Source organism: Pongo pygmaeus, chromosome 7 (assembly GCF_028885625.2).
Source record: "Pongo pygmaeus isolate AG05252 chromosome 7, NHGRI_mPonPyg2-v2.0_pri, whole genome shotgun sequence".
In the NCBI taxonomy this organism is placed as follows: domain Eukaryota; kingdom Metazoa; phylum Chordata; class Mammalia; order Primates; family Hominidae; genus Pongo; species Pongo pygmaeus.
The window spans coordinates 74216830-74243360 of NC_072380.2; the positions used below are offsets into that span (position 1 = coordinate 74216830).

A 26531-nucleotide genomic window follows, 5' to 3' on the forward strand; every position below is an offset into this window, starting at 1 on the left:
CAAAGATCAGATGGTTGTAGATGTGTGGTGTTATTTCTGAGCCCTCTGTTCTGTTCCATTGGTGTATATATATATATATATATATATATATATATATATACACACATATCTGTTTTCGTAACAGTACCATGCTGTTTTGATTACTGTAGCCTTGTAGTATAGATTGAAGTCAGGTAGCGTGATGCCTCCAGCTTTGTTCTTTTTGCTTAGGATTGTCTTGGCTATATGGACTCTTTTTTGGTTCCATATGAAATTTGCAGTAGTTTTTTCTAATTCTGTGAAGAAAGTCAATGGTAGCTTGATGAGGATAGCAATAAGTCTATAAATTACTTTGGGCGTACGGCCATTTTCATGACATTGATTCTTCCTATCCATGATCATGGAAAGTTTTTCCATTTGTTTATGTCGTCTCTTATTTCCTTGAGCAGTGCTTTGTAGTTCTCCTTGAAGAGGTCCTTCACATCCCTTGTAAGTTGTATTCCTAGGCATTTTATTCTCTTTGTAGCAATTGTGAATGGAAGTTCACCCATGATTTGGCTCTCTGTTTATTATTTGTGGAGAGGAATTCTTGTGATTTTTGCACACTCATTTTGTATCCTGAGACTTTGCAAAAGTTGCTTATCAGTTTAAGGAAATTTTGGGCTGAGACAATGGGGTTTTCTAAATATACGGTCATGTCATCTGCAAATCGAGACAATTTACTCCCTCTCTTCCTATTTGAATACCCTTTTTTTTTCTTTCTCTTGCCTGATTACCCTGGCCAGAACTTCCAATACTATGTTGAATAGGAGTGGTGGGAGAGGGCATCCTTGTCTTGTGCCAGTTTTCAAAGAGAATGCTTCCAGCTTTTGCCAGTTGAGTATGATATTGGCTGTGGGTTTGTCATAAACAGGTCTTATTATTTTGAGAAAGGTTCCATCAATACCTAGTTTAGCGAGAGTTTTTAGTATGAAAGGGTGTTGAGTTTTATCAAAGGCCTTTTCTGCATCTATTGAGATAATCATGTGGTATTTGTCATTGGTACTGTTTATGTGATGGATTACGCCTTTTGATTTGCATATGTTGAACCAGACTTGCATCCTGGGAATGAAGCCAACTTGAGCATGGTGGACAAGCTTTTTAATGTGATGCTGGATTCGGTTTGTCAGTATTTTATTGAGGATTTTCACATTAATGTTCATCAGGGATACTGGCCTAAAAGTTTCTTTTTTTTGTTGTTTCTTTGCCAGGTTTTGGTATCAGGATGATGCTGGTCTCATAAAATTAGTTAGGGAGTAGTCCTTCTTTTTCTGTTGTTTGGAATAGTTTCAGAAGGAATGGTACCAGATCCTCTTTGTACCTGTGGTAGAACTGAGCTGTGAATCTGTCTAGTCCTGGGCTTTTTTTTTGTTGGTAGGCTATTAGTTATGGTCTCAATTTCAGAACTTGTTATTGGTCTATTCAGGGATTTGACTTCTTCCTGTTTTAGTCTTGGGAGGATGTATGTGTCCAGGAATTTATCTGTTTCTTCAAGATTTTCTAGTTTATTTGTGTAGAGGTGTTTATAGTATTCTCTGATGGTAGTTTGTATGTCTGTAGGATCAGTGGTGATATTACCTTTATTATTTTTTATTGTGTCTATTTGATTCGTCTCTCTTTTCTTCTTTATTAGTCTGGGTAGCAGTCTATTTTGTTAATCTTTTCAAAAAACCAGCACCTGGATTCATTGATTTTCTGAAGGGTTTTTCATGTCTCCATCTCCTTCAGTTCTGCTCTGATCTTAGTTATTTCATGTCTTCTGCTAGCTTTTGAATTTGTTTGCTCTTGCTTCTCTAGTTCTTTTGATTGTGATGTTAGGTTGTCAAATTTAGATCATTCCTGCTTTTTCCTGTGGGCATTTGGTGCTATAAATTTCCCTCTAAACACTGCTTTAGCTGTGTCCCAGAGATTCTGGTGCATTGTGTCTTTGTTCTCATTGTTTTCAAAGAACTTATTTATTTCTGCCTTAATTTTGTTATTTATTCAGTAGTCATTTAAGAGAAGGCTGTTCAGTTTCCATGTAGTTGTGCAATTTTGAGTGAGTTTCTTAGTTCTGGGTTTTAATTTGATTGCATGGTTGTCTGAGATACTATTTTTTATGATTTCCATTATTTTGCATTTGCTGATGAGTGTTTTAACTTCCAATTATGTGGTGAATTTTAGAATAAATGTGATATGGTGCTGAAAAGAATGTATATTCTATTGATTTGGAGTGGAGAGTTCTGTAGATGTCTATTATGTCCACTTGATCCAGAGCTGGGTTCAAGTCCTGAATACCCTTGTTAATTTTCTGTCTTGTTGATCTGTCTAATATAGACAGTGGGGTGTTAAAGTCTCCCACTATTATTGTGTGGACGTGTAAGTCTCTTTGTAGGTGTCTAAGAACTTGCTTTATGAATCTGGGTGCTCCTATATTGGGTGCATATATATTTAGGATAAATAGCTCTCTTGTTGCATTGATCTCTTTACCATTATGTAATGCCCTTCTTTCTCTTTTTTGATCTTTGTTGGTTTAAAGTCTGTTTTATCAGAGATTACGATTGCACCCCTCCTTTTTTTTTTTTTTTTTTGCTTTCCATTTGCTTGGTAAATATTCCTCCATTCCTTTATTTTGAGCCTGTGTGTGTCTTTGCACATGAGATGGGTCTCCTCAATACAGCACTCTAATGGGTCTTGACTCCATCCAATTTGCCAGTCTGTGTCTTTTAATTGGGGCATTTAGCCCATTTACATTTAAGGTTAATAATGTTATGTGTGATTTTGATCCTGTCATTATGATGCTAGCTAGTTATTTTGCCCATTAGTTGATGCAGTTTCTTCTTAGTGTCAATGATCAATGTTTTTGCAGTGGCTGGTACCACTTTGTCCTTTCCATATTTAGTGCTTCCTTCAGGAGCTCTTGTAAGGCAGGACTGGTGATGACAAAATCTCTTAACATTTGCATGTCTGTAAACGACTTTATTTCTTACTTGCTTATGAAGCTTAGTTTGGCTGGATATGAAATTCTGGATTGAAAATTCTTTTTTTTTTAAGAATGCTGAATATTGGCCCCCACTCTCTTCTGGCTTGTAGGGTTTCTGCAGAGAGATCTGATATTAGTCTGACAGGGTTCCCTTTGTGGGTACCCCGACCTTTCTCTCTGGCTGCCCTTAACATTTTTGCTTTCATTTCATCCCTGGTGAATCTGAAGATTATGTGTCTTGGGGTTGCTCTTCTCCAGGACTATCTTTGTGGTGTACTCTGTATTTCCTGAATTTGATTGTTGGCCTGTCTTGCTAGGTTGGGAAAGTTCTTCTGGATAATATCCTGAGGAGTGTTTTCCCACTTGGTTCTATTCTCCCGTCACTTTCAGGTACACCAATCAGATGTACATTTGGTCTTTTCATATAGTCCCATATTTCTTGGAGGCTTTGTTGGTTCCTTTTCATTCCTTTTTTCTCTAATCTTGCCTTCTTGATTTAGTTCCTTAAGTTGATCTTCAGCCTCTGATATCCTTTCTTCCACTTAATCTATTCGGCTATTGATTCTTGTGTAAGATTCACAAAGTTCTCATGCTGTGTTTTTCAGCTCCATCAGGTCATTTATGTTCTTCTCTAAACTGGTTATTCTAGTTAGCAATTCCTCTAACCTTTTATCAAAGTTTTTCACTTCCTTGCATTGGGTTAAAACATGCTCCTTTAGCTCGGAGGAGTTTGTTATTATCAACCTTCTGAAGCCTACTTCTGTAAATTTGTCTAACTCATTCTTTGTCCAGTTTTATTCCCTTGCTGGCAAGGAGTTTTGATCCTTTGGAGGAGAAGAGGTGTTCCTGTTTTTGTAATTTTCAGCCTTTTGCGCTGTTTTTTCTTTATCTTCAAGGATGTATCTACCTTTGATCTTTGATGTTGGTGAAATTTGGATGGGGTTTCTGTGTGTATGTCATTTTCGTTGATGTTGATGCTATTCCTTTCCATTTCTTGGTTTTCCTTTTAACAGTCAGTCCCGTCTGCTGCAGGTCCGCTGTAATTTGCTGGAGGTCCATTCCAGACCCTGTTTGCCTGGGTATCACCAGCAGAGGCTGCAGAACAGCAAAGATTGCTGCCTATTCCTTCCTCTGGAAGCTTTGTCCCAGAGGGCCATCTGCCAGATGCCAGCTGGAGCTCTCCTATATGAAGTGTTTGTTGAACCCTGCTGGGAGGTGTCTCCCAGTCAGGAGGCATGGGGGTCAGCAACCCACTTGAGAAGGCAGTCTGTCCCTTAGCAGAGCTTGAACACTGTTCTGGGAGATCCACTGCTCTTTTCAGAGCTGGCAGGCAGGAGCGTTTAAGTCTGCTGAAGCTGTGCCTGCAGCCGCCCCTTCCCCCAGGTGCTGTGTCCCAGGGAGTTTTATCTATAAGCCCTTGACTGGGGCTGCTGCCTTTCTTTCAGAGATGCCCTGGCTAGATATGAGGAATCTAGAGAGGCAGTCTGGCTACAGCAGTTTTGAGGAGCTGAGTTGGGCTCCGTCCAGTTCGAACTTCCCTGGGGCTTTGTTTACACTGTGAGGGAAAAACCATCTATTTAAGCCTCAGTAATGGTGGACGCCCCTCCCCTCACCAAATTCCAGAGTCCCAGGTGGACTTCAGACTGCTGTGATGGCAGTGACAATTTGAAGCCAGTGGTTTCTTAGCTTGCTGGGCTCCATGTGGGTGGGATCCACTGAGCTGGACCACTTGGCTCCCTGGCTTCAGCCCCCTTTTCTGGAGAGTGAATGGTTCTGTCTTGCTGGCATTCCACGTGCCACTGGGTTATGAAAAAAAACTCCTGCAGCTAGCTCCATGTCTGCCCAGAGGGCCACTCAGTTTGGTGCTTGAAACCTCAGGTCCTGGTGGCGTAGGCACCTGAGGGAATCTCCTGGTCTGCGGGTTGTGAAGACGATCAGAAAGGCGTAGTATCTGGGCCAGAGTGCACTGCTCCTCAGGGCACAGTCCCTCATGGCTTCTCTTGGCTAGGGGAGGAAGTTCCCTGACCCCTTGAGCTTCTCAGGTGAGGTGATGCCCCACCCTGCTTCGGATGGCCTTCCATGAGCTGCACCCACTGTCTAACCAGTCCCAATGAGATGAGTCAGGTACCTCAGTTGGAAATGCAGAAATCTGTGTTGATCTCACTGGGAACTGCAGACTGGAGCTGTTCCTATTCAGTCATCTTGTCAGTCACCCGTCTCATCACAGTACTTTTAACAACTGACTACTTACTCGCTTTTCCTTGCTACCAATTTCATTTTCTAATTTTCTCCTTTGAGAACCCAGAGGGACACTATTTGGTTTTACCAAATAGTTTAATGGTTGTTTAAAAATCCTCTCAATTTCTTGAATAAAAATGTACAGGAAAAAGTAGAGTCATGTTCATAGTGAGATGTAAGCTTGTCTTAGTGATTAAAAAAATACAAATTGTACATTTATGTATCTTGGTGTAAGTATTTGGTGATTTTATATGATATTAATATATCATGAACAACTAAGAAAAATCTATCATTCATGTTTCTGAAAAATAGTTCATTCCATATTAGCCTGAGTTAATGTATTTGTGTTAGGTTTTCCATTTCTGATGGGCAATCTGTTTAGTACTTCATATGCTTGCTGTATATGCATCACACATTTGAATAAGATTGTTTCTTATTTTTAACTAGAAATAATCCTAGATGTACAGAAAAGTTGCAAAAGTAATACACAGAGATCCCATTACCTTTTACTCACCTTTCTTAATGGAAACCTTTTACAGAAACATAATGCAATAATATAGGGCTGATTCTTGAGCCAGACAGGTGTGAGAAAATCTACTCTAAAAGTTCATTATATGATAGTAATAGCCTTTCTGCATATGTTATAGCAGTGCTTCCTTTGTTTGAAAACGGGAGGTAATGGGGGCAGTATTCTCTGTACTTTGGAGTGCTTAATGTAATCAAATAAATACACACATGCATGCTTACAGAAAACGTTAAGGGTGGCATCAGGATTTGCAGAGACTGTATTTGTGTTTTCTTTTCATTTCAATCATGTTACCCTCACTCTTACTTTGTTACTGTCAATTGTTGGGGCTCTAGCCTATGAGGACTTGTCTGATCTGACCTCCTGAAATCTTGAAAGCAGAGAGTAGCTGAGTTTTTAATGGTTGTAATGAATTGTTTGAATCTCTGATATGAGGACTCTGACACGTGGCTCCCAAGATACACAGTATGCATGTTCGTTGCAGAGAAATCCCCAGTGGTTGCCAATACTTAACAATAAATTAAGCAGTGAGGAATTCTTGAACTTGCCAATGTTGGTTGGGGCTGCTCACTGCGTGACATTAAAAAAACACTAAATGGGCCAGGCGCGGTGGCTCATGCCTGTAATCCCTGCACTTTGGGAGGCCAAGGTGGGTGTATCACCGCAGGTCAGGAGTTCGAGACCAGCCTGGCCAACATGGTGAAACCCCGTCTCTACTGAAAATACAAAAATTAGCCGGGAGTGGTGGTGGGTGCCTGTAATACCAGCTACTCAGGAGACTGAGGCAGGAGAATTGCTTGGACCTGGGAGGCGGAGGTTGGAGTGAACCGAGATTGCACCATTGCACTCCAGCCTGGGCGAAAGGAGTGAAAATCTGTCAAAAAAAAAAAAAAAAGAAAGAAAAAAAAGAAAAACACTAAATGTGTATCATTGCAATACTAATTATCATAAAAGTTAATGTTAATTGAGGCTTATTATTAACCAAAACAGAAATGGAAAAAAGGTGCTTGGCTATATCTTTCCAATTGCAGAACTAATTATAAGTAACATTTATTCAATCAAAATATACCAAAGAACTTTTCTTATCCTTTCTCCTTTGGTTTCTCCCACTCTACAAGCTTTCCAGTGACCTTAGAAACACCCCCACACCATATGTCCATCTCTAATTTCTTTCTTATCTCCCAATAAAACAGCCATCTCAGGGGCATTTTTAAATGTTTATATGTAAAGTGCTCAAAATATCAAGAAATATCTATCTTTTTAGAGAGTAAGAAAATATAAAAAATATAACAGCATTTTTCCCTTGTGCATGCCTCCAACATTCATATATTCAATGCTATGCATAATAAGTGAACCAATTCTAGCAAGAAGGATGGTCTCAATAGCCACGCAATGGCACACTTATGTTCTGCAGCCCTCTGCAGGCATGCTTCAAACTAGCCATACATGTATGTCCACATTTTGTTCCAGTGTAAACCTTATCTTTGCTCCACCTGAGCTGGCATACTGCTTTGAAATGTCTGTCAGATAATCATGAAGTGAAGCCAGTTCTAGGAGAAGATGTAGAGAATTATAATTTGCTTGCTCCATGAGGGCCCCAAGGAGGTGCTCAGAATTAAGCAGGCATCAGAGGAAACACACATATTTACTAATACATTGAAGAACTTTTCACAATGGAGGTAGAATGCTTAATCAGGCAATAAACTATTCAACTCAATAAAAATGCAGAACTGGGAGGCTTATACAAACAAACAAAAAACAGTGCAATAATTAAGGAGTAATTTTAATTCAAAACAATCTTAATTTAAGGAGAAACTTAAAGCTGGTGTCCCATATCCAGTATTTGAAAGTGAACCCCCAAAAGTTGGGAATCTGGAAATCTGCACTTCCAGATCTGGCCACTGGATGTGCTGTCTCCCCCAAGTTATCTACTAGTTTCGACAACTACAACTCACTCCTCCTTTAAGGGAGATAGGACTGAAGTTTCTCAAAAGGAATTTCACCAAGAAATAAAAACATAGAAGAGATAGACATGAGACAAAAACAAAACAAAACAAACACACAGACTCAAATGGCATTAAGGAGTGTTTATACATATGTTTAATACTCACTACATACTATATATGTGCACGTATACATATATGTTCAACATGATGTGTGAAGTATTATGCTAAAAATGTACACACATTGTTCTTCATGCAACAAATATTGAATTTAACTACTGTTATAAGCACTGGGGAAACAGCTTTGTATTTGAGTTGGGGAGACAGGAAATCATACAGTAAGCAAACAATCAGTTTGAAGAAAAATAGAGTGACTGGTGTATTATTTTATAAGGCCTGTTAAGGCCTCCATGGGATGTGACATGAGGCTGAGACCTGCATGAGCCAAGGCCGTAAACTCCACAGAGACAGGCAATGGGCAAATGCTAAGGCTTAGCCCTCTAGGGCAAGTCATTTTTATCACACCCACTTTACGTATGGGGAAAATAGGGCTCACAGGAAAGCAAAATGGCTTCTCTGAGATTCTATGGCCAAGAAGCAGCATGAACAGCCATATAGCTGATGGACTGTTCTACTTAGATTATTTCCTCTCCAGTTGGTTTTACCAAACTCCTGTCCAGGCCCCACCCTTTCCATCACTCTGTCATTTTTTAGTCTCATTTCCTCTCCCCAGGAGACTGGTAATTCCTCTTTTAAACATTCTCTAACTCTCACAGGAAGAAAACTTAATGACAGCAGTTGGCACTAACCTCTTTCAGACGGAGTGCTACTTTATGCCTGCATCTGCTCTCCCTTCTCACCTGTAAGCCCTTGAGGGGAAGAGAGGGAGTGGTACCATTTACCTTTGCAGAGCAGGCAACTAGCACAGCCCTTTGCATAGAAGCAATTAAGAAATGAACTTGTAAGAAGTATTTGAGGGAAGGATGGAGAAAAGAAGGAAAAAAAGGAAGGGAGAAAGATTTTTAGTTCAGGATGTAATACAATTTAGAAAATGAGAATAAGAGATTGCAGAGAGAAATGAAGGTAGCTTCACACAATTTCTAGACTTCTTATTAGCATTGTGTTATCTTTGTTTCTTGTTTAAATGCATTTAGTACAAATGCATTTTTCAACGTCTTAAATTACACAAAGAAGAAACTCCAATATGAGGCTATCAGTAAAGGCAGCAATGGGAAAGGGAGAGGTACAAGGGACCCTCCTGGTCTCCTAAAATCATACCACATGGGTGGTACTAACTCTGAATGTTAGATCAATGCACATTATTACACCTGCTTATGAGGGAACAGTTAGCTTCCCTGTGGATAACTGCTATTTGTGTCCCAAGTTTCAGAGGCAGCATAGGGAATATGTAAATCCAGGAGCTCTAGAGTCAAATTCCCTGGCTTTGCATTCCTCTTCCTGGTTTAGCAGCCAGGGGAGCCCCTCCTCCTGTTTCCCTATCTTTTCAATGATGATGCTCACAGCACACACCCCATGAGGTTGCAGTGATGATTAAATGAGTGAACACACATAAAGTACTTAGATGGGTGTATGGCACCTGGCAAGGACCCAGTGCAGGTTAGCTGCTAATATGGTACTTCCTAAATAAATAAAATCATGACAAAGTATACTGGGGTAAACATATGTAATTTGGAGAGAAGGAAGTGTCAGTATTTTTATTACCATCATTCATCACAGTCTCTGGAGATGAAAAGGTTACAATTTCCGGAAGTTATAGATAGAAGACTTGTTCATGTCCTCTCGCTTTTCAGCTGCTTCCTACAGCTTTTAGAGGGGTCAATGGCCTGAGATGTTCTGCAATGTCCTTTTCTACATGCTAAACTACTTATTTGTCAGTGTTCATTTTTTCCTATTGTTTTCATCCATCAAGAATGATGACGAGTATGTGGATTGTGCATAAAGGCAGCGTGCTCACATGATCCTTGATCACTGATGTCTTAAAGCTTGAATTAAAAAAGGAGGAGGAGTTCTGACTGGACTTCTCCCTTCTCCATGATATTATCAGAGATGGAATGTAAACAATGAATGTTCTTGACCCTTTTAATAACCCAAATCCTGAGGTTATTCATGTGTCCCTACTAGAATTTCAAAGATGCGCAGACTTCCTTGGGAATGATAATCGTCTTAAATTATAATTATAAACATAGATCCTGAAGAAACGTTTCAGAAAGGATAAAAATAAAAACAGGACTGCTTTTAACACCTGAACTAACGGCTTGAGCAGTTTCCATGTCTGGAGTGGAAGTATTAAAAACGCAGAGATGTCTTGTCTTTTCTTACCAACCTACCGCCAAGAACCCAGAAGGGCAGCAGTGGGCTAGAAACAGGGTTTCTGTGCCAAATTCTGAAAACAGCCTTTTCCGAGATAATTGGCCTGCAGGCTTGTTCCCTGTTCTGGTGTGCTTTTGAGCTCCTTGCGCAGTTCCACCAGGTACAACAAATGCGCCCATAAAATCTGTCTTTGAGTCCTGATGAAATTTCATCCTCTGCAGAACGCCTCTGCTCTGTTTTATTAAGTGGGAGAGAGCAGGAGAGTTTCCACAGGATTCACAGAGAGTTTGTCCGTATCTTAACTATCCGAGATCTTCTTTCCAAATCCTTCTCAATTTATTTCTGTGAAGATATATTTATACCTATTCCGGAAACCTTCTCCATTTCTAGAAAAAGCTACGCATCTTCTTCTTCTTCTACCTCTCTTTTCTCCCTCCCTTCCTCTACTTCTCTTTTCTCCTGATTTCAAAGGGTCTACTAGATAAGAACCTTAAGCCAGGTCTCCCCGCGGCGTCCTGGCTAGTCCCGGCGCCCTGGGCGGATGCATCGCTGCGCCGAAGCGCCCCTTGCCAACCAACTCTGTCCAACTTTCCCTTTCAGACTCCAGCAGGGGCGCTCTCCAGGCAACCGGCTGTAGCGGGCAGAAGCAAGCTCGGATGGGAGACCCCCGAGCTGCGTGCCCAGCGCCGGCTGAACAGAGTCGCCCGCGCAGCGCCCGCCGGCCCCCTCGCATCCGGGCAGGTTTCCGGAGCCCGGCCTTGCGCTCCGCGGCGCCCGCCCACCCTGAGTGTCTCGCGTCCCGGCCCTTCCTCCTCAGAACCCAAGCTATCTCAACTCCCATCCTCGCCACCTCTGGGGCAGCTCAACTAAGCCGTGTCCCCTCCCTTGCAAACGCGTCCGACCACCCTCCCAACCCCCAGCACAACCCTCAGCGAGAAAGCCCAGCTGGGTCTACCCAGTTACACGGGTCAACGAGGGTCTCCATCGCCGCCGGCCGCCCTAATTCACGCTCATTCATATTCATTCTCTTTTCTCTCTGTCCCTCTTCCTTTCTCCCCAAAGACTCCTAACTAGACAGGCCGATCCTCCCCAGCGGCACTCCCTTTCATTCTTCCCTTCCCACCACACACACACACACACACACACCCGGACCCAGACAGCCCACTCCACTTTCCAGACGCCCACCTCCTACATACTCCCCTCCCCTAAACAGACATTCACCCACTCGCCATCTGTAGCCTCCTTCCAACCCCCCGCCCCGCCTGCCTGGCTCCCCCTTCCCAAGAAGCAGACCTGCACTGTGGGACGCAGGGACCCCCGCCAGAAGCTCGGGTCGTGCGCGCCGCACTGACCTCGGCCCGCCCCGCTGGGAAACTAACAAAGGCGGGCGCGAGCCCCGAGCCCAGGAGCCGCGAGCGGCGGCCTCGGGGCCGAGGAGACTGGGCCGGGCCGGGCGGGGACTACTCCGGAGTCAGGAGGCAGCAGCGGCGGAGGACGCGGATCCCTGGCAGTCAGCGCCGCTCGGACGCTGCCGGCACCATGGGCTGCTGCACCGGACGCTGCTCGCTCATCTGCCTCTGCGCGCTGCAGTTGGTGAGTGCCCCGAGCACCCCTGCCCCAGGACAGGTCCCTGCTCCATGACCGGCCTCTCCGACTCCCTCTGCGGTTCCACAGCTCCAGGCAAGGAGCGAACGGGTGAACAGGGCGCTCCGCCCGGCTCCCACCCTCCCCACAGCCCGGCTGGGCTAGCACTGCTCTCCAGCCGCGGGCACTCGCCGGGTCACCCCTGCCCTGAAGGAGGGCGCGGTCTCACCCCCGGTCCCGTGTGCTGGGGTTCGCCGCGCTCCCGCCGGGCGTCGCCACGCGGTCCGGGGGTTGCTGTCCAGGCGCCGGGGGAGTGAGGGATTTTCCCTCTCCTTGATCCGACACCTGGCTTTAGCACCCTCCGCGTTCGTGCTGAAGTTACACGGGGACTTGCGGACTCTTTCTTCTGAGGATGATTTCCAGGAATGTTGCTTAATTACACTGTGTGGGAATGCCCAGGTTCTGAGGAGACAGAAGCTGCCTCAACTCTGTTAGTGAAGAGTGAGGTGGTTCTTAACCTTCAGCAGGTTGAAAAGTGATGGTTAAGGAGTCTGGGACCTCCAGGAAGGAGATCAGGCTGTGTGCTTCAGCCCCTGCCCTTCCAGTTCCGCTTTGGGTTTTGTTGAAATGTTGCATGTTCAGGTGGCGACAGACTGACAGCTGTCATCAAGGAGAGAACAGAGTGAACCGGCTCCATTGGCGCGGTGCCTTGCAGAGGGAGTGTGTGTAATGGGAAGTTAGAATCTAGAGTGGGGAAAAAAGGGCCTTTCAGAGCAGAGCAAATGCTCCTCTTAATCCCTTTGGATACTGGACTGGCTCTGTGGTCTATTCCATGGTCACTTGAGGTCAAGGCCACAGACCTTTTGAGTCAGACTTTTGTGTGTGAGAGATTAATAGACATCTCCCTTGCGTTATACTTAAGACAGATTCTGAGTGCTCTGCCAAGCTTTCTTTGAAGCATTGTATTTTTTTTGAGACACAAATATAAATCTAGTATATTTTGACAAGCGAGAGGAAAAATCTTGCAATGAACTTTACTTAGTAATGTCATCCCTTGCAAGACTTATTAACTGAGGGATAAAATCGTGCTTTTTAGTAGTTAGTCCTTGTTTACATGAAGGCTTTAGAATGTCTTCACTTTTCTCTTGCCTCAGTGTACCAGTCTCCCATGAAAACCTCACTTTGGATGTGCCCTTCATTGTTCACATAATGCATGCATAATTTATGTATTCGTAGGTTTGAAATCAGTGACTTTTTAAGCCTATTGGATAGTGCTTTCTGTCGTGTGAAATATTTGAATCAAACATATTTTATAGTTTTCTTGAAAAATAATTTTAAAAATTTAAAACAATGTGAATGTTTTCTTTCACTAAGAAAAGAAGGCAGGAGCTTGATTTGTACTTTGGTTTTCAGAAAGGTACATGGCTTATAAGTTGGAAAAACTGACTAAACATTGAGTCAACCAATGAGTCAATGTAACATTATAGATAGGCACGCTGGATTGCATAATCTATAATGCCTAATTTCTATTTTACATGGAAATAACAAGTAAGGTTTTTATGTAGCAGATTTATCAATGCAATTATGATTTTCTTAACAGGCATTGTGATGATAATGTTTTTGAGATTTCATCCATCAGCCAAGCATGCCCCCTCTTTCCACTTTCTCAGTTGATACAAATGCAACTTATTTGTCAAAGCTTATCTTAAAATTCCATTTTTTAATGAAGTCTTCCTTGGTGCTGCAGGTAAAATCCCTTATATTCCTATAATCTCATAGCACTTCGCTTTTTCCTCTGTTATAAAACATTTGATACACTCTTAAATAATTTTAAGTTATTTACGCATATTTCTCACCACTAGATTGTAAGCAACTTGAGGGTAGGGACCATAGTATTAGTGATCTTTACAAACTCTGCAAGTTCTTAGAGCTCATATTAGGAGCTGAAACATATTTGCTGAATTTTTGATAATACATAACATTTGCAATCCATACAGGGCTTTGACATAAACATCCTGTGAGGTAGATACTCATTTCATTTGTTTGTAGGTGAGGAAGTTGATATTCATAGAGTTAAACAGTTTTTCCGTAATCAATAGTTTTTGGATGGTAGAAATATTAGGGTGATGGTAAGCATTTAACAACTGGATTATAAACAAAACAAAACATATGTATATATTACATTATAATAGCATACAAGATAATCTTCTTTATGTAAAAGATGTGTAGTTCTCTGTTGACAAATGATAGCAATAGTAAAATACGTAATAGTCTTTGGTGTGAATTCCATACAGCCATTTAATTTTGGCAGAATCTTTTTGCTGAGTTTGACAAACTCTTGGTTTTATAAATCTGACATGAATGCTGGTGAATATTTTTGTATGCTTTAAGAAAAAAGAGGAAAGTGAAAATTTGAAGAAAATATTAGAACTTTACTTCATCAATTACATGAAAAGATTCTTGGCTGAATTGGATAATAGTTTTTAAATACTTAAAAATTATTTCCTCAGTTTCTTTCATAGCTATTGACAATGTAATGTCTATAGACATGACACACTTTTAGTTTTAATATGCATTATTTAAAATATTTCTCCATTATTTAAAAAGCCTAGACAATCAACAAAACAGTAAACAACCACTGATTTGTGGGGTTTGCCAGATTCTTTGGTGTAAATACTCCCATCATGACCAACTTCAAGTATACTTCATATAGCATTTCCATCATGTACATATGATAGGCATAATCTCAGAAGCATTGGTAAAGTAAAACACAGCAAAATAATTAGGAAGGAATAACTGTTAACTATTCAGTACCTTGGTTTTTAGTAGGATTTCTTAAAGTTTGCATAATTTAATTTTTAATAATGGCTGCATTTAACAACTGGCTCACAGAATTCCTAAAAATCTAACAAAACCAATTCTAACTCTGAGCCCATATAAGCCTGCTTCAGCATATCGTAGGGTGGGGATCCCTGTTTCCCAGATCTGGTGCACTTTCTACTGAAACCAACTGTTTTTTTTTTTTGCCGTTTTATGTTTTTTTCTGCTTCCACCACCTGTCAGACAATGGAGATTATGAGGCAGTGAACTAGTGAGGGTGTTGAAAGCAGACAGTGTTGGGAGAACACATCTGCTGAAGACAATCTGCATGCTCATGGCTAAGGCTTAACTGGGAGGTCGTCACACAGATGGTACATTAGTTCCTCCTAAAAGTTAAAGAAACAAATAAAAGCTTTTCATTATCTTATTCCCATTTCATCTGAACTACTGTCTGGAGTGGGAAAATAAAAACTCAAATTGGGAAATTTACTTGGAGAAAACATATCCTTTTCAAGCTAGTATCTGTGGATGAGCTTTGGTTTGCAAAATCTCAGTCATTTTCTACTTTTTTCACTCCACTGCTCTGGCTGTCTTTCATCATTTGTTTTTCTCCAGGCTTCTGCCCTCAAGATGTTTGCCTCATGGTTTTCATTTGTGATTCTCCTGATTTTCCTAGATGAAATTAAAGAGAAAGTGAAAAGTATGAATACAGGCCCATCAAAAACTATGTGAAATAATTTTTTTTTTAAAGAAGTGATTCATTACTGTGTCACTGATTCATCTAGTCATCCAAGAGCCTTTAAGTACATTTTTTTTTTGTAAGGATACTTCCAGTTTTGCTTGTTTTATAATACTGTATATACTTATCATTAGATATGTGTAATCTATACATAAAAAGAAACACTTGATCATGTGCTTTTAGCACATTCTTTTCAGGTACCACATTTAAATAAACCTTAATTGCATGGTTTCAAAGTCTGACATGCCACATCTCATTTCAGAGCCGTTTTCTGAGAGTAGCCTCAGTGAAGCACTGAACTAATTTTGGCAGGCATTGTTCCCACAGAGCTTTAGACATCTTCCCAAACTCACAGAGGTCGGACTCTGGCATGTTCAGTGCAACTTTGCCATGTTCAACACAGCTTCGTCTCAGGATGTTATTATTACCCATGGACATTCATTGCACCTTTCGTCACTTCAAGGGGAAAGCCTTATTACTATTAGACCTAGGAATAAGGGAAACAAAGCTCAAAACTCTCACTGGACATATCTGTGGTACCAGAAACCCTACAAGATTTAGAGAAAATAGGCAGCTTCTAACTCATAGATGTATATTTCTTATTGTAGAGAACATCTGACTGGGTACAGTGGCTTATGCCTGTAATCCTAGCACTTTGGGAAGCCAAGGTAGGAGGATTGCTTGAGTCCAGGAATTCCAGATCAGTCTCGGCAACACAGCGAAACTTCATCTCTACAAAAAATTTTAAAAAATTTTAGCCAGGCGTGGTGACTTGTGCCTCTAGTCCCAGCTACTTGGGAAACTGAGGTGGGAGGATCGCTTGAGCCCAGGAGATCGAGACTGCAGTATACTATGATGCCACCACTGTACTCCAACATGGGAGACAGAGTGACACTCTCTATCTAAAAAGAAAGAAATACATAAGTAAATAAATAATTAAATAGAGAACATTCTCTCAAATTAAAGAAAACCAGCATTTTTTTTTCTCACAGTGGAAATGAAGTTTAGTTAACTTCCTTTCCATACCACATTCAAACCATCTGTGAGCAAAGCACCTATGACACTAGAATGCGGAGATAAATGCATTAAAAGGTGTCTGTAGGGGGGCGAGGTAGCTGTGGTAACATGGTTTTAACTAAGCTCTATGAAAGATGCAGCTCACCTGTCATAGATATTGGACAGCGAATGCTGAAATATATTTCTTTTACTATGTATTTATACTGATACTTTGGCTTTGACATGGTTTTAATTTAATAGTTCTTTTCTTCTCCTCTGCAATATAATTATTAATCATTTTGTTTCCATTCTCTTTATTTCAATACCGTGGTTCATGTTATGAAACTTAAAGTTAGTGAAACTTAAAGGTTAGTGAAATTCAAATTTTGTCTACTAATGAGACTTGAGTTATACTGTGACTGGTATTGAAACCATTCTGCGTTGGCCAATACTGAAGGGTTACATCGTGAGTAACAAAATGAATTGTGCTTGGGTATCGTGTGTGTGTGTGTGTGTATGTGTGTAGGTCTAGCAGATGTGTTTGGATACATAAGGGTTCTGTTTTAGATACTTTAAGATTCTGAGACTTGAGGCCAAGTAGCTGTCAGGTACATGAGTGTGGAACCCAGAGGGCAAGCCTTGACTGCATATTTAGAATTAAGAATCATGAACAATATTGGTATTTTAAAGGTCCTGGATGAGATCACCTTGGGAGAGAGAGTACATAGTTGAGACTAGAACCGAAAATAGGACTTAATACAAGGTGAGTAGAGAACAAGGAGCCAGCGAAGGATACAGAAGAAAACGTTGGAAAGAATCAACTTACTTTAAAAATAGGGCTGACATTTCAAGATAAAAGTAAAACAAAACACAAAAAACATAGAGCTGGAATCGTTGGTAATAAAAACGATATACGCCAATAAATGATTATTATCAAATTATATCTTTTGATTTTTTTTCTGAGAGGTTAAGAGCAAAACTATCATTTTAATAAAAATACATGAGTTGTCATACTTTTGTATTCTGTCCTAGGAAGCCAGGTCTGTGGAAGCAAAGTCAACATAGGAAGTGATTTCCATGGCATGTAAATCATGGTACAGCAAGAGAGTCATTTTATTTAATGAGAATTAATTAACAAATAATTTTATTAAATGTTTAGTAAAGTACTAAGCAGTCATTTAAATTAGCGTTAACATTAATACAGTTAACATGGATTAGTTGTAATAAATGACATAGACCCTTCAGTTAACAGAGCATTTTGTTTTTATGAATAATTGAGTAAATAACAGAACACTCTGACAGCAAACTGCTGAGAAGAGTGTTATGGGAAGAATTTCATCCTCTAAAAAGATACATTGAAGTCTTAACTCCCCATACTTCAGAATGTGATTTTATTTGGAATGTGGTTTTTATAGAGGTTATTAAGCTAAAATGAAGCCATTAATTTCTTATGACTGATGGCATTAAAACCAGGAAATTTGACACAAAGACAGAAAAGCACAGAGAAAAGACGCTGGGAAGACAGAGAGATAAAAATCACTCATTAAAATAAAAATAAAAATCAGAATGGAAAACACGCAATTGGGACGCTTTGAGGAAAAGATGACAGACAAGATGTTACTGAGCTAGAGAGACGGTAGACCTTCCCTTTTTTCCAAGGTGCCGCATGAAGACTGAGGATTGGAGTGAGCCAGGGATTGCTGGCAAACCCATGGAAGCCAGGGAGAGGCAAGGAGGGAGTCCCCTACAGGCTTCAGAGGGAGTAGACCCAGCTGACACCTGGATTTTGGATTTCTAGCCTCCAGAACTATGAGACAAGTTGCTCCTCTTGTTTTAAGCCACTTGGTTGTGATACAAGGAAACCCTGGGAACTTAATACAGAAAGAGAGCTAGTCTGGAGTATGTTTTAAGGTAGAACAAACCTAGGTTTAATTAAAACCACTTAAATGGTGAAAGAAATGCTTATGTTCAATGTGATATGGATTTGGACTTATGGGTGGCAGAGGTTGAGACCATGTCATGGCAGGAATAATTAGAGTCAAAGGGTTAAGTTCTTAGGCCAGCAGAGGCAACAGGCCAGGCCTGAGGACTCCTGGACAGTGCTGCCCTCATGGGAGTCTTTGGATCAGCAGTATCAGAATCACCCGGGGGAGCTTCTGAACAATAGTGGCTCAGGCTCACCAGGATCTACTGGATAGAAATATTTTGGAGAAGGGCTCGGGAGTCTCAAATTATTGAAAGCTCCTTGCATGATTCTGAGGTAGATCAAGGTTTGGGAACGTTTACTCAAATGAAGAGTTCCCTGGGTCAGAAGAACTTGAAGAGAAAAGACTGTGGATACTTCTTAAGGCTATTAGGTGTAAACCCAATTTCTGAAGGTCAGTTGAGGGCAGAGTTAGCTGAGTTGCCACTCTAAATGTCCTTAGTTTTGAAGATTTTAGGACGGATACTGGGTGTGGTGCCTCATGCCTATAATCCAGCACTGTGGGAGGATGAGGTGGGAGGATCACTTGAGGCCAGGAGTTTGGGATCTGCCTGGGCAACAAAGTGAGACCCTGTCTCTACAAAAATAATAATAATAAAAAAAAACCAAACAGTAAGATGAATACTTGTAGTCCTGCCTCCTTGGAGGCTGAGGTGGGTGGATTGCTTGAGCTCAGGAGGTGAAGTCTGCAGTGAGCTATGATCGTGCCACTGCATTCTAGCCTGTGTGACAGAACAAGACTCTGTTTCTAAATAAATAAACAAACAAATAAGTAAATAAAGTTTTAGAACAGTTGCTTCTCTTATGGAAACTTAATGTCTATGATAGCATGGAATCATCCTAACAGGCTCTTCAAGGGATGTGGTCTGTATCAGAGGGACTGTCGTGTTTCCCATCCTGAATAGGTCAGTCACTGAGACTGCCTGTCCTCTGCACATGTAGCATCTGGTGTATCTGCAGTAGGCTCTCTGCTCTTTTAGGTCGTAGGCTGGGTCAGGTTCAGAGCCTGGTCTGGAGAGGGAGTCCAGATAGAAGCCCCAGGAGGAAGTGGGTGAGGTGCCCCCTCACAGCCCCCTTCGACATTGCATCTATTTCTTTAGTCCAGGACAGTAAAGATCACTTTGCTTTTATAAAAGTGCCTCAGGGCTCATACTGCATGGTTTCAAGGTTTACTTGAAGTAAATGGTTTCAACATTCCTTCTAGAGGACACACTAAAATGGTTTTAGACCATATTTGTGAGGCTGAGGAATGTTCCTGTTTCTCTGCTTTATAAACCAAATTTCTTATTTATATTTTTAATTGGCAAATAATAATAGTATATACTTATGAGGCCATTTGATGTTTTGATATATGCATAAAATGTGGAATAATTAAAACAAGCTAATTAACACATTCGTCACCTCACATATCATTTTTTTTGTGGAAAGACATTTGAAATTTACTCCCTTGGCAATTTTGAAATATACAATACAGTATTATTAACTATAGTCACTATGCTGTGTAATAGATCTCAAACTAGAGTCCTTATGTTTGTAACCCTGATCAGCATTGGTTTGAATATATCCTTCTAATAAGTATTCATAAGAAAGTTCTGCAATTCTCATGACTTAAACCTCCCTAACATATAACTATGAAATTTATAACATCCATCAGACCTTTTCTCTCTTAAGCTTCAGTTACTTATTTCACCTTTTATTTTATTAACTAATACTTCATATTCTTTAGGTTGAAACCTAATTTGTTTTTAATTCTTTAGGTTGAAACCTTCTTTCCCAAATTCCCCCTTTAGCTTGCTTGCCCTGCCAAGAGATGTATTGAATTAACTCTCTACAATGCCTGATTAATCTTCCTTAAGTGGAAACTTCATCCTGTCACTCCTCTTCAAAAAAAAAAAGAATGTCTCTGTAAGCTGCCATTTAATGCCTTACCAATAGAGAATTATTTCCTACTTCTCCAGGTCTGCATCCTCAGTTCCATAGGGACAGATTTCTATTTCATGAACAACACATATTCATACCCTTGAACATATGTAGTTCAGGCTTCTTGAAGCAAATTTCAAGGTTGTAAAACTAAGAAAACGGAGATGAACAAAATTCACTGAAATAGAAAAAAGTATTTATATATACCTGTACTTTTTATTCTTTATAAAATAATGAATTGCTTTTGTTTTTTTCAAATTATATTCTCCGTTTTAATCAAATCATTTTCATTCCGGTTACTTACATACAGATTTTTGTTTTGCCTAGTCCTTTTTTTTTTCCGTAGGAGAATAATCTTTATCATCAGATTTTGGGAAATAAATTGTTTTCTATCCCCAGAACATCAATAGTCTTTGCTTTTAAAACATGAACTAATTTTATTTTATTTTATTTTTTTACCTTTCTCTCACAAATTGTACCTGTGTTGTAGCAATGTATGTTTTTGGTCTCTAGGATTGGAACAGTTATCCAGATTATATAAGAAAGGAATTTCAAATATTGTATGCTTAAAAATGAGCCAATAGTACTTAATATTTTGGCATTAGGGACAAAATACACATTAATAAAAACATTGCATGGTTTCTTTGCAGAAGTTTTGATGAGTGATCAGGAAAATGAACAAATCTACATGTGTATATTTGAACTATTTCCTTAGGCATTTGTTTTCATCAGGTGAAGATGAAATGCCTCTTGCTTAAAGAATCAGATTGGCTGGGCATAGTGTCTCATACCTGTAATCCCCAAACTTTGAGAGGCTGAGGTGGGAGGATCCCTTGAGCCCAGGAGTTCCAGACCAGCCCTGGAAAGACAGGGAGATCCCACCTCTCCAAAAAAAGGAAACAAAAATAAAATATAGATGGTTGTGGTGGTCTGTGCCTGTAGTCCCAGCTACTTGAGAGGCTGAGGTGGGAGGAGGATCAGTTGAGCCCAGGAGTTCGAGGCTGCAGTGAGCCTTAATGGTGCCACTGCACTCTAGCCTTGGGGACAGAGTCAGACACTGTCTAAAAAAAAAAAAAAAGAAAAAAAGAATAAGGTTTACAAACACTTAATACAAATTACTCATTAAAAATAAAAATAAAAATCAGAATGGAAAACACAAAATTGGGATGCTTTGGGAAAAAGATAACAGACAAGATGTTACTGAGCTAGAGAGACATAGACCTTCCCTTTTTTCCAAGGCCCCAGTATCTGGATGAAACCAAAATAGTGTGAGGAAGAAAACTGGAGCAAACAGCAGATCAGCAACATTGAAGAATCCAGGAGACAAGTAGAGTGTATTTGGCCCAAGGCCTTAATATTAGTTTGTGCGCTCTGTACACTGCACAAAGGTGTTCATGTGTTACACAGAAATTCAGCACTTGCTCTGCTTGCACGAAGGGTATGGTGGGCATAGTGCTGGAGTATTTGTGCCTTTTGGCTTTACATGTTGAGAGTTGGCTGATTAATAACATTGTGTAGATGATATGCAATGGGAGAATAAATATATTACTTATTTTTAAAATAAAGCTGATTAATGTGGAAGTTAAGATTTATAGTATTTTGGACAACAATGAGAAGTTAAAAAGAAAACCACAGATTATTCTTTATTGCTTATTTTGATTTTCTTATAATACTTTCTATGTTACACTTTAAAGTAACATTAATTTTGAAAAAGAGGAGAGATTTTCCAATTAGTGGATGCTTTGAGGTCAATTTTAGGAAGACTATTTGGCAAATATTGATAAGGTTATATTTAGTATAGTTTCTTTCTTAGGTGCATCAAAAATTCATGCTTTTAATCCCCATTAAAACTAATTAGTGTTAATGTGTGTGAACATGCATCTACAGCAGAATAGAATATTAGACTAAAATACTTCATCAATGATTGGTATTCCAAATGCCAGTTAAATGGTAGTACAAGCAAATGATATAGCACAAACTATCTAATTTACATTTTTAATTTGATATGTTTTGCAAAGATATTGAAATAAAATGGAAGGTAGGCTATGAATGCCCTGTAATGGAACATTCTTACCTTAGGTCTTGACAGAGTATAGGAGAATAGATATTTTAAGATGAGCATAGTTATAAACAAAAAAAATCAGGTGAAGGCATTGACTTAAATTGGAGAATGTGAAACACAGCCCTGTAATGGAACATTCTTACCTTAGGTCTTGATAGAGTATAGGAGAATAGATATTTTAAGATGAGCATAGTTATAAACAAAAAAAGTCAGGTGAAGGTGTTGACTTAAGTTGGAGAATGTGAAACATTTGAACTGGTAGGTTGCTGTTCTGTTAAGAGCATCTGCAGTTCATTGAACTGGAGGAGAAACATTTATCCATTGGTAAAGGGAGATGAAGGTGAAGGTGGGTGGGCGGCAGGAGTTGGAGTACTGACAAGGGCTCTAATTGCAAGAATTAGATAGCTTATTGTTAAGGGAAGCAAGGGGAAGATCTTGGCAGAGTTAATGATATTATTCATTTTTTAGATTTTTTCTTTCATTTTTTGCATAGAGTAGCATTCTTTAGAATGCTCTGTTCCTTTATTAACAAGAAGTATTGAAGCAGGATTTTAGTGATCAGTTTCTCGTAAGAGATATGAGCTCAACAGGGGTGACGATAAGTCATAAATATATTTCTGAAAGTTTTTATTCCAGTAATGAGAGACACAGTAATAATTTGGTATTGATTAATATCTAGTATAATAAGAGTTTGCATGTGGGAAGCCATAGGCTACAGATGTTGATTGGTTAAATTGGTTAATTAAGGTACAAACAGGAATGCTCTACACTCAAGTTATATTTCCTGTGCTGGTAACTAGCTGTAAATGATCACAATTAAGACAATGGGAGATATAAATGGTTGTTAATGATAATTCTTTATCAAATTTGTATTTAAAATATAAATTATTCATGAAGTTCTTTCAAATTATAGTTTATGAAAAGTAACGTTTCTTAGCTTCAAGAGGTCCTCAAGAAATCATCTAGAGCCATTGTTCGCTCCAAAGCAGTTGTGTGTGTGATGCTTCAATACTGAAGTCTCTCCTGTTGAATCTTAAATGTCTCTGAGAATGTAAAACTTGCTTTGATTTCCATTCTGTCTTCTATTCATTTGCTTTATATCTGGATGGTGAACAGCAGATGGAGGCAGTCATGGGCTGGAGCTGACTCGTACCAACTGGGGACAGCTTCCTGATAGGTTTCCAGGAATCATGTGAGCTAGTTGTTAAATACAGCTTTATTAAAAATTAACTATATAAACTTATAATTAAATTATATTAAAAACAAAAGTATACATATTTAAAAGTCAACACTTTCCAATGATTTTATTGCAATATACTGTTATCTCTGCTCTGGGTGTTATTTTACATCTACATGGTGCGTATTTTACGTACAATTTGTATGGTGGAAATTCTGTATAACAGAGGATTATCTATTGAGTATCTCTTCCCAATTGTACATCCAGTGACATCATATTGGTAGCTAAAAATTTTTTATGAAGTGTTTATATCATGGAAATATCCTCCTTAAGCTCCCCAGGCCAGTTGTTAAATTATTTACTAGGATATCACCAGGCAGGGGCTTTCTTCATAAGGCCAGTTTTTTTCCTTGTACCAAATTGGAACTGATTCATAAGCCTTTAATGTAACTAATTAATGCACGTATAGAAAGTATATTTTATAACCTAAGTGTTTTATTTATTGCTTTGAATACATCTGTAAAATTGTTTAAACATAATAGAGAAGTTTTTATTTTCAAAAAATTACAATATTAAATCCTTTGGTTTTAATAATAGCTTTTGGATCTCCCTAAAGTGTTCATGCACATTGCATAACTGATTTGTTGGTAAATGATTTGTGGCTAAATGATTCAGAACTGATAATGGGTTATAGGTTGTACTTCTAGGTGAGTGACTAGAATCTAGAATCTCTCACTATGAGGGAAAGTTATTTCTGCTTAATGAGTGTTGATTAGTTCCCATGAGGAAAGGTGGACTTACTCCAACACCCAGTTCTTCCACCTGTTGGCATTATTAGTCCTAATTAGCTTCTTCCACAAGGATGTCAAGTAATCAATGGTGATATGATTGAAATACCTTTTCACACCCACATCTGGTTCTTCCAGGCTGGGATAATCTGCATTTTCCATTGTCCCCACATTGAAATACTAAATATTCTATCTTGAAGAAGGCTTCAGGAAGGTGATTTATTTGTGAGCACACCAAAACTTATTTAGCTCATAAAATTTGTTTTCTAATTATTTTAAAAAGCATCATTGTTACAATGTGGAACAAAATCCTCTTGTACTTCAAATTCCATTGTATCATTCTTATTTTCATGAGGCAGATATTAATATATTCTCATTTACAGATGAGAAAACTGAAATGTGGGAAAATTAAGGAGTATGTTGAAATTGTATGTTATGCTATTGCTTAAAGCATGAGAAATGTAGAAATGCAGATAACAAAACTGTGTGTGTGTAATCTTAGATTAGATCTTAGATTGTGGTATTGTGACTGCATTAAAAAAGAGAGTCATTCTTCTGGGCTTAGGTCAAACCTGTTGTGAAGAGTAATTATTTAAACAAACAATTTCTTTACATAAAATGTGATTTTTAAAATGTAATCCAGATGACTTGAGTAGTAAGAAGAGACACTAACTCTGGGACACGGCTTTTTCTTTTGTTTTGTTTTGCCATTTCTGTTGGTAGAAGGTAGCTTTCCCTCATTATTGACATCTTTTTTGGAATCCCTCAGGAGGAATCCCAATTTATCCTGAAACAAAAGAATGAAATGCAAGCTTTCTGCAGACCAAGTATTTTGCAGTTTTTGCATGCTCTATTTTCTTCAGCTGATGAACCACTTCTGACAAAGCTTTCTCACTGTCCGGATATAATCTGCTAATACCACTGGGACCTACACTCACAAGTATCTTCTTTCTCCGTAAAAGTTTAAGCCACTAATTCTTTTTGATGTCTGTTGGGAAACTCTTCCTTGGCCTTGTAGTATTGTGATTGCCAAAGATTTGAATGTGGCAGCCAGACCACTGACAGAGCGTCTTGAATGCAGGGCCAATTAGAGGGAAGTATTAGATGAAGCCACTGAACCATTAGGAGGCTTGCAAAGATCCCCTAACAGTCTTTTCATCTACAAGAGAGCTGTGGTTAGAAATACACAGATGGAGTTGTCCTTAGGGATGTGCTCTTCACGCATGTGGTTCTGTTGAAGCATTTCACAAGTAGAAGACAACGTTTTGTAATATTTCACAGAGCCTACATCATACAGAGGCACATTGGTCATCTATTATTAATATGTTTGTTTGGCTCAACCAAAAGTGTCTTTATACACACTTTTTAACTCCTTCCCTACTAATGATACATTTATTAGAGGGCAGAGGTTTTGATTAAAGATATAAGTAATATGATTTTTATAGCTCAGTTTTTCTTTCAACACAACACAAAGTAAAGCATATTGATTGTCTTAGTATATTTTCCTTATTGATGAAAAACTGGTTTGGTATTTGCAAAACTCTGCATGAATTCTAATTCCAAATTCTTGATTTTTGTCCCACTATATTTAGGAAATAATATTGTTTTCACATTTAGAGGACCACATCAAGGCTAAAAAGATAATTGTATTTAAACATATCTGAAGATGTTTAAACTTTATATTTTTATATTTTTAGTTCTCATAAAATTTAATTTGTTTCCAAAATGCTGGTTAATTTTCATTCTACCAAATAGAGGTTTAAAATGCTCTTAGGAGAATGGTAGTCAAAGCTCTTATAAAAATAGAAATGTACTTCTTTAGTCAATATGTAGTTTGCTTTACATTAAATGAAGAGGTAATCTGAAATGTACATTTGGATTAAGTGTCAGCTGTAATGCATATGTGCTTTTCATGGCCCAAAATGAAAGGAAAAACACTGGAGAACTGTTATCCCACAGGCATCAGAATTATGCTGATGAGCCATCAGCTGCTCTGCAGCCATGCATTTCTCCAAGGTGCTCCAGTGAGTACTGCAGGCTGACCTCATGGATGTATGGGTGAAGAATCACAACTAGATGACAGGACTAGTATTCTAGGAGCAATATTTAATGTGACATAACTTAATCCAAGTCGGTATATGATTATGATAGTAGCCAAAAATCAGATGACATTAGAAATAGGTGGCCCAGATTGAAATAGATGTGACTGAAAACATAGTGTAGTAAACCATTGCAAATTTAATAATCTTCATCTGTAGACCTAAGGAATAAAATCATTGAATATTTTTGGACTTATTTTCCATTCAAGTATAGAGGAAATGGTGTTTTGGGCAGGACTATATTACATATTTATATATGAACTTCGATACATGCAATGATGCCAATTTACAAGAAAGCCCTGAGTACGAAGATCTAAACAGTAATAAGCTACAGACAAAAGATG

The 26531-nt window shown here is 39.2% G+C and overlaps 1 protein-coding gene across 4 annotated transcripts in view; it reads left to right on the forward strand.

The window, feature by feature from the left end:
- Positions 1-10966: 10966 nt before the first annotated feature.
- Positions 10967-26531, forward strand: part of NKAIN3 (sodium/potassium transporting ATPase interacting 3) — an 802780-nt gene continuing 787215 nt past the window's right edge. For all 4 annotated transcript variants that reach the window (XR_008504228.2, XM_054499190.2, XM_063668809.1 and 1 more), the window contains exon 1: positions 10967-11611. Coding sequence is in view for 3 of the 4 variants with exons in the window: in XM_054499190.2 (XP_054355165.1) it covers positions 11558-11611 (54 nt within the window). In the remaining variant the exon portion in view is untranslated. The remainder of the gene's footprint in view (positions 11612-26531) is intronic.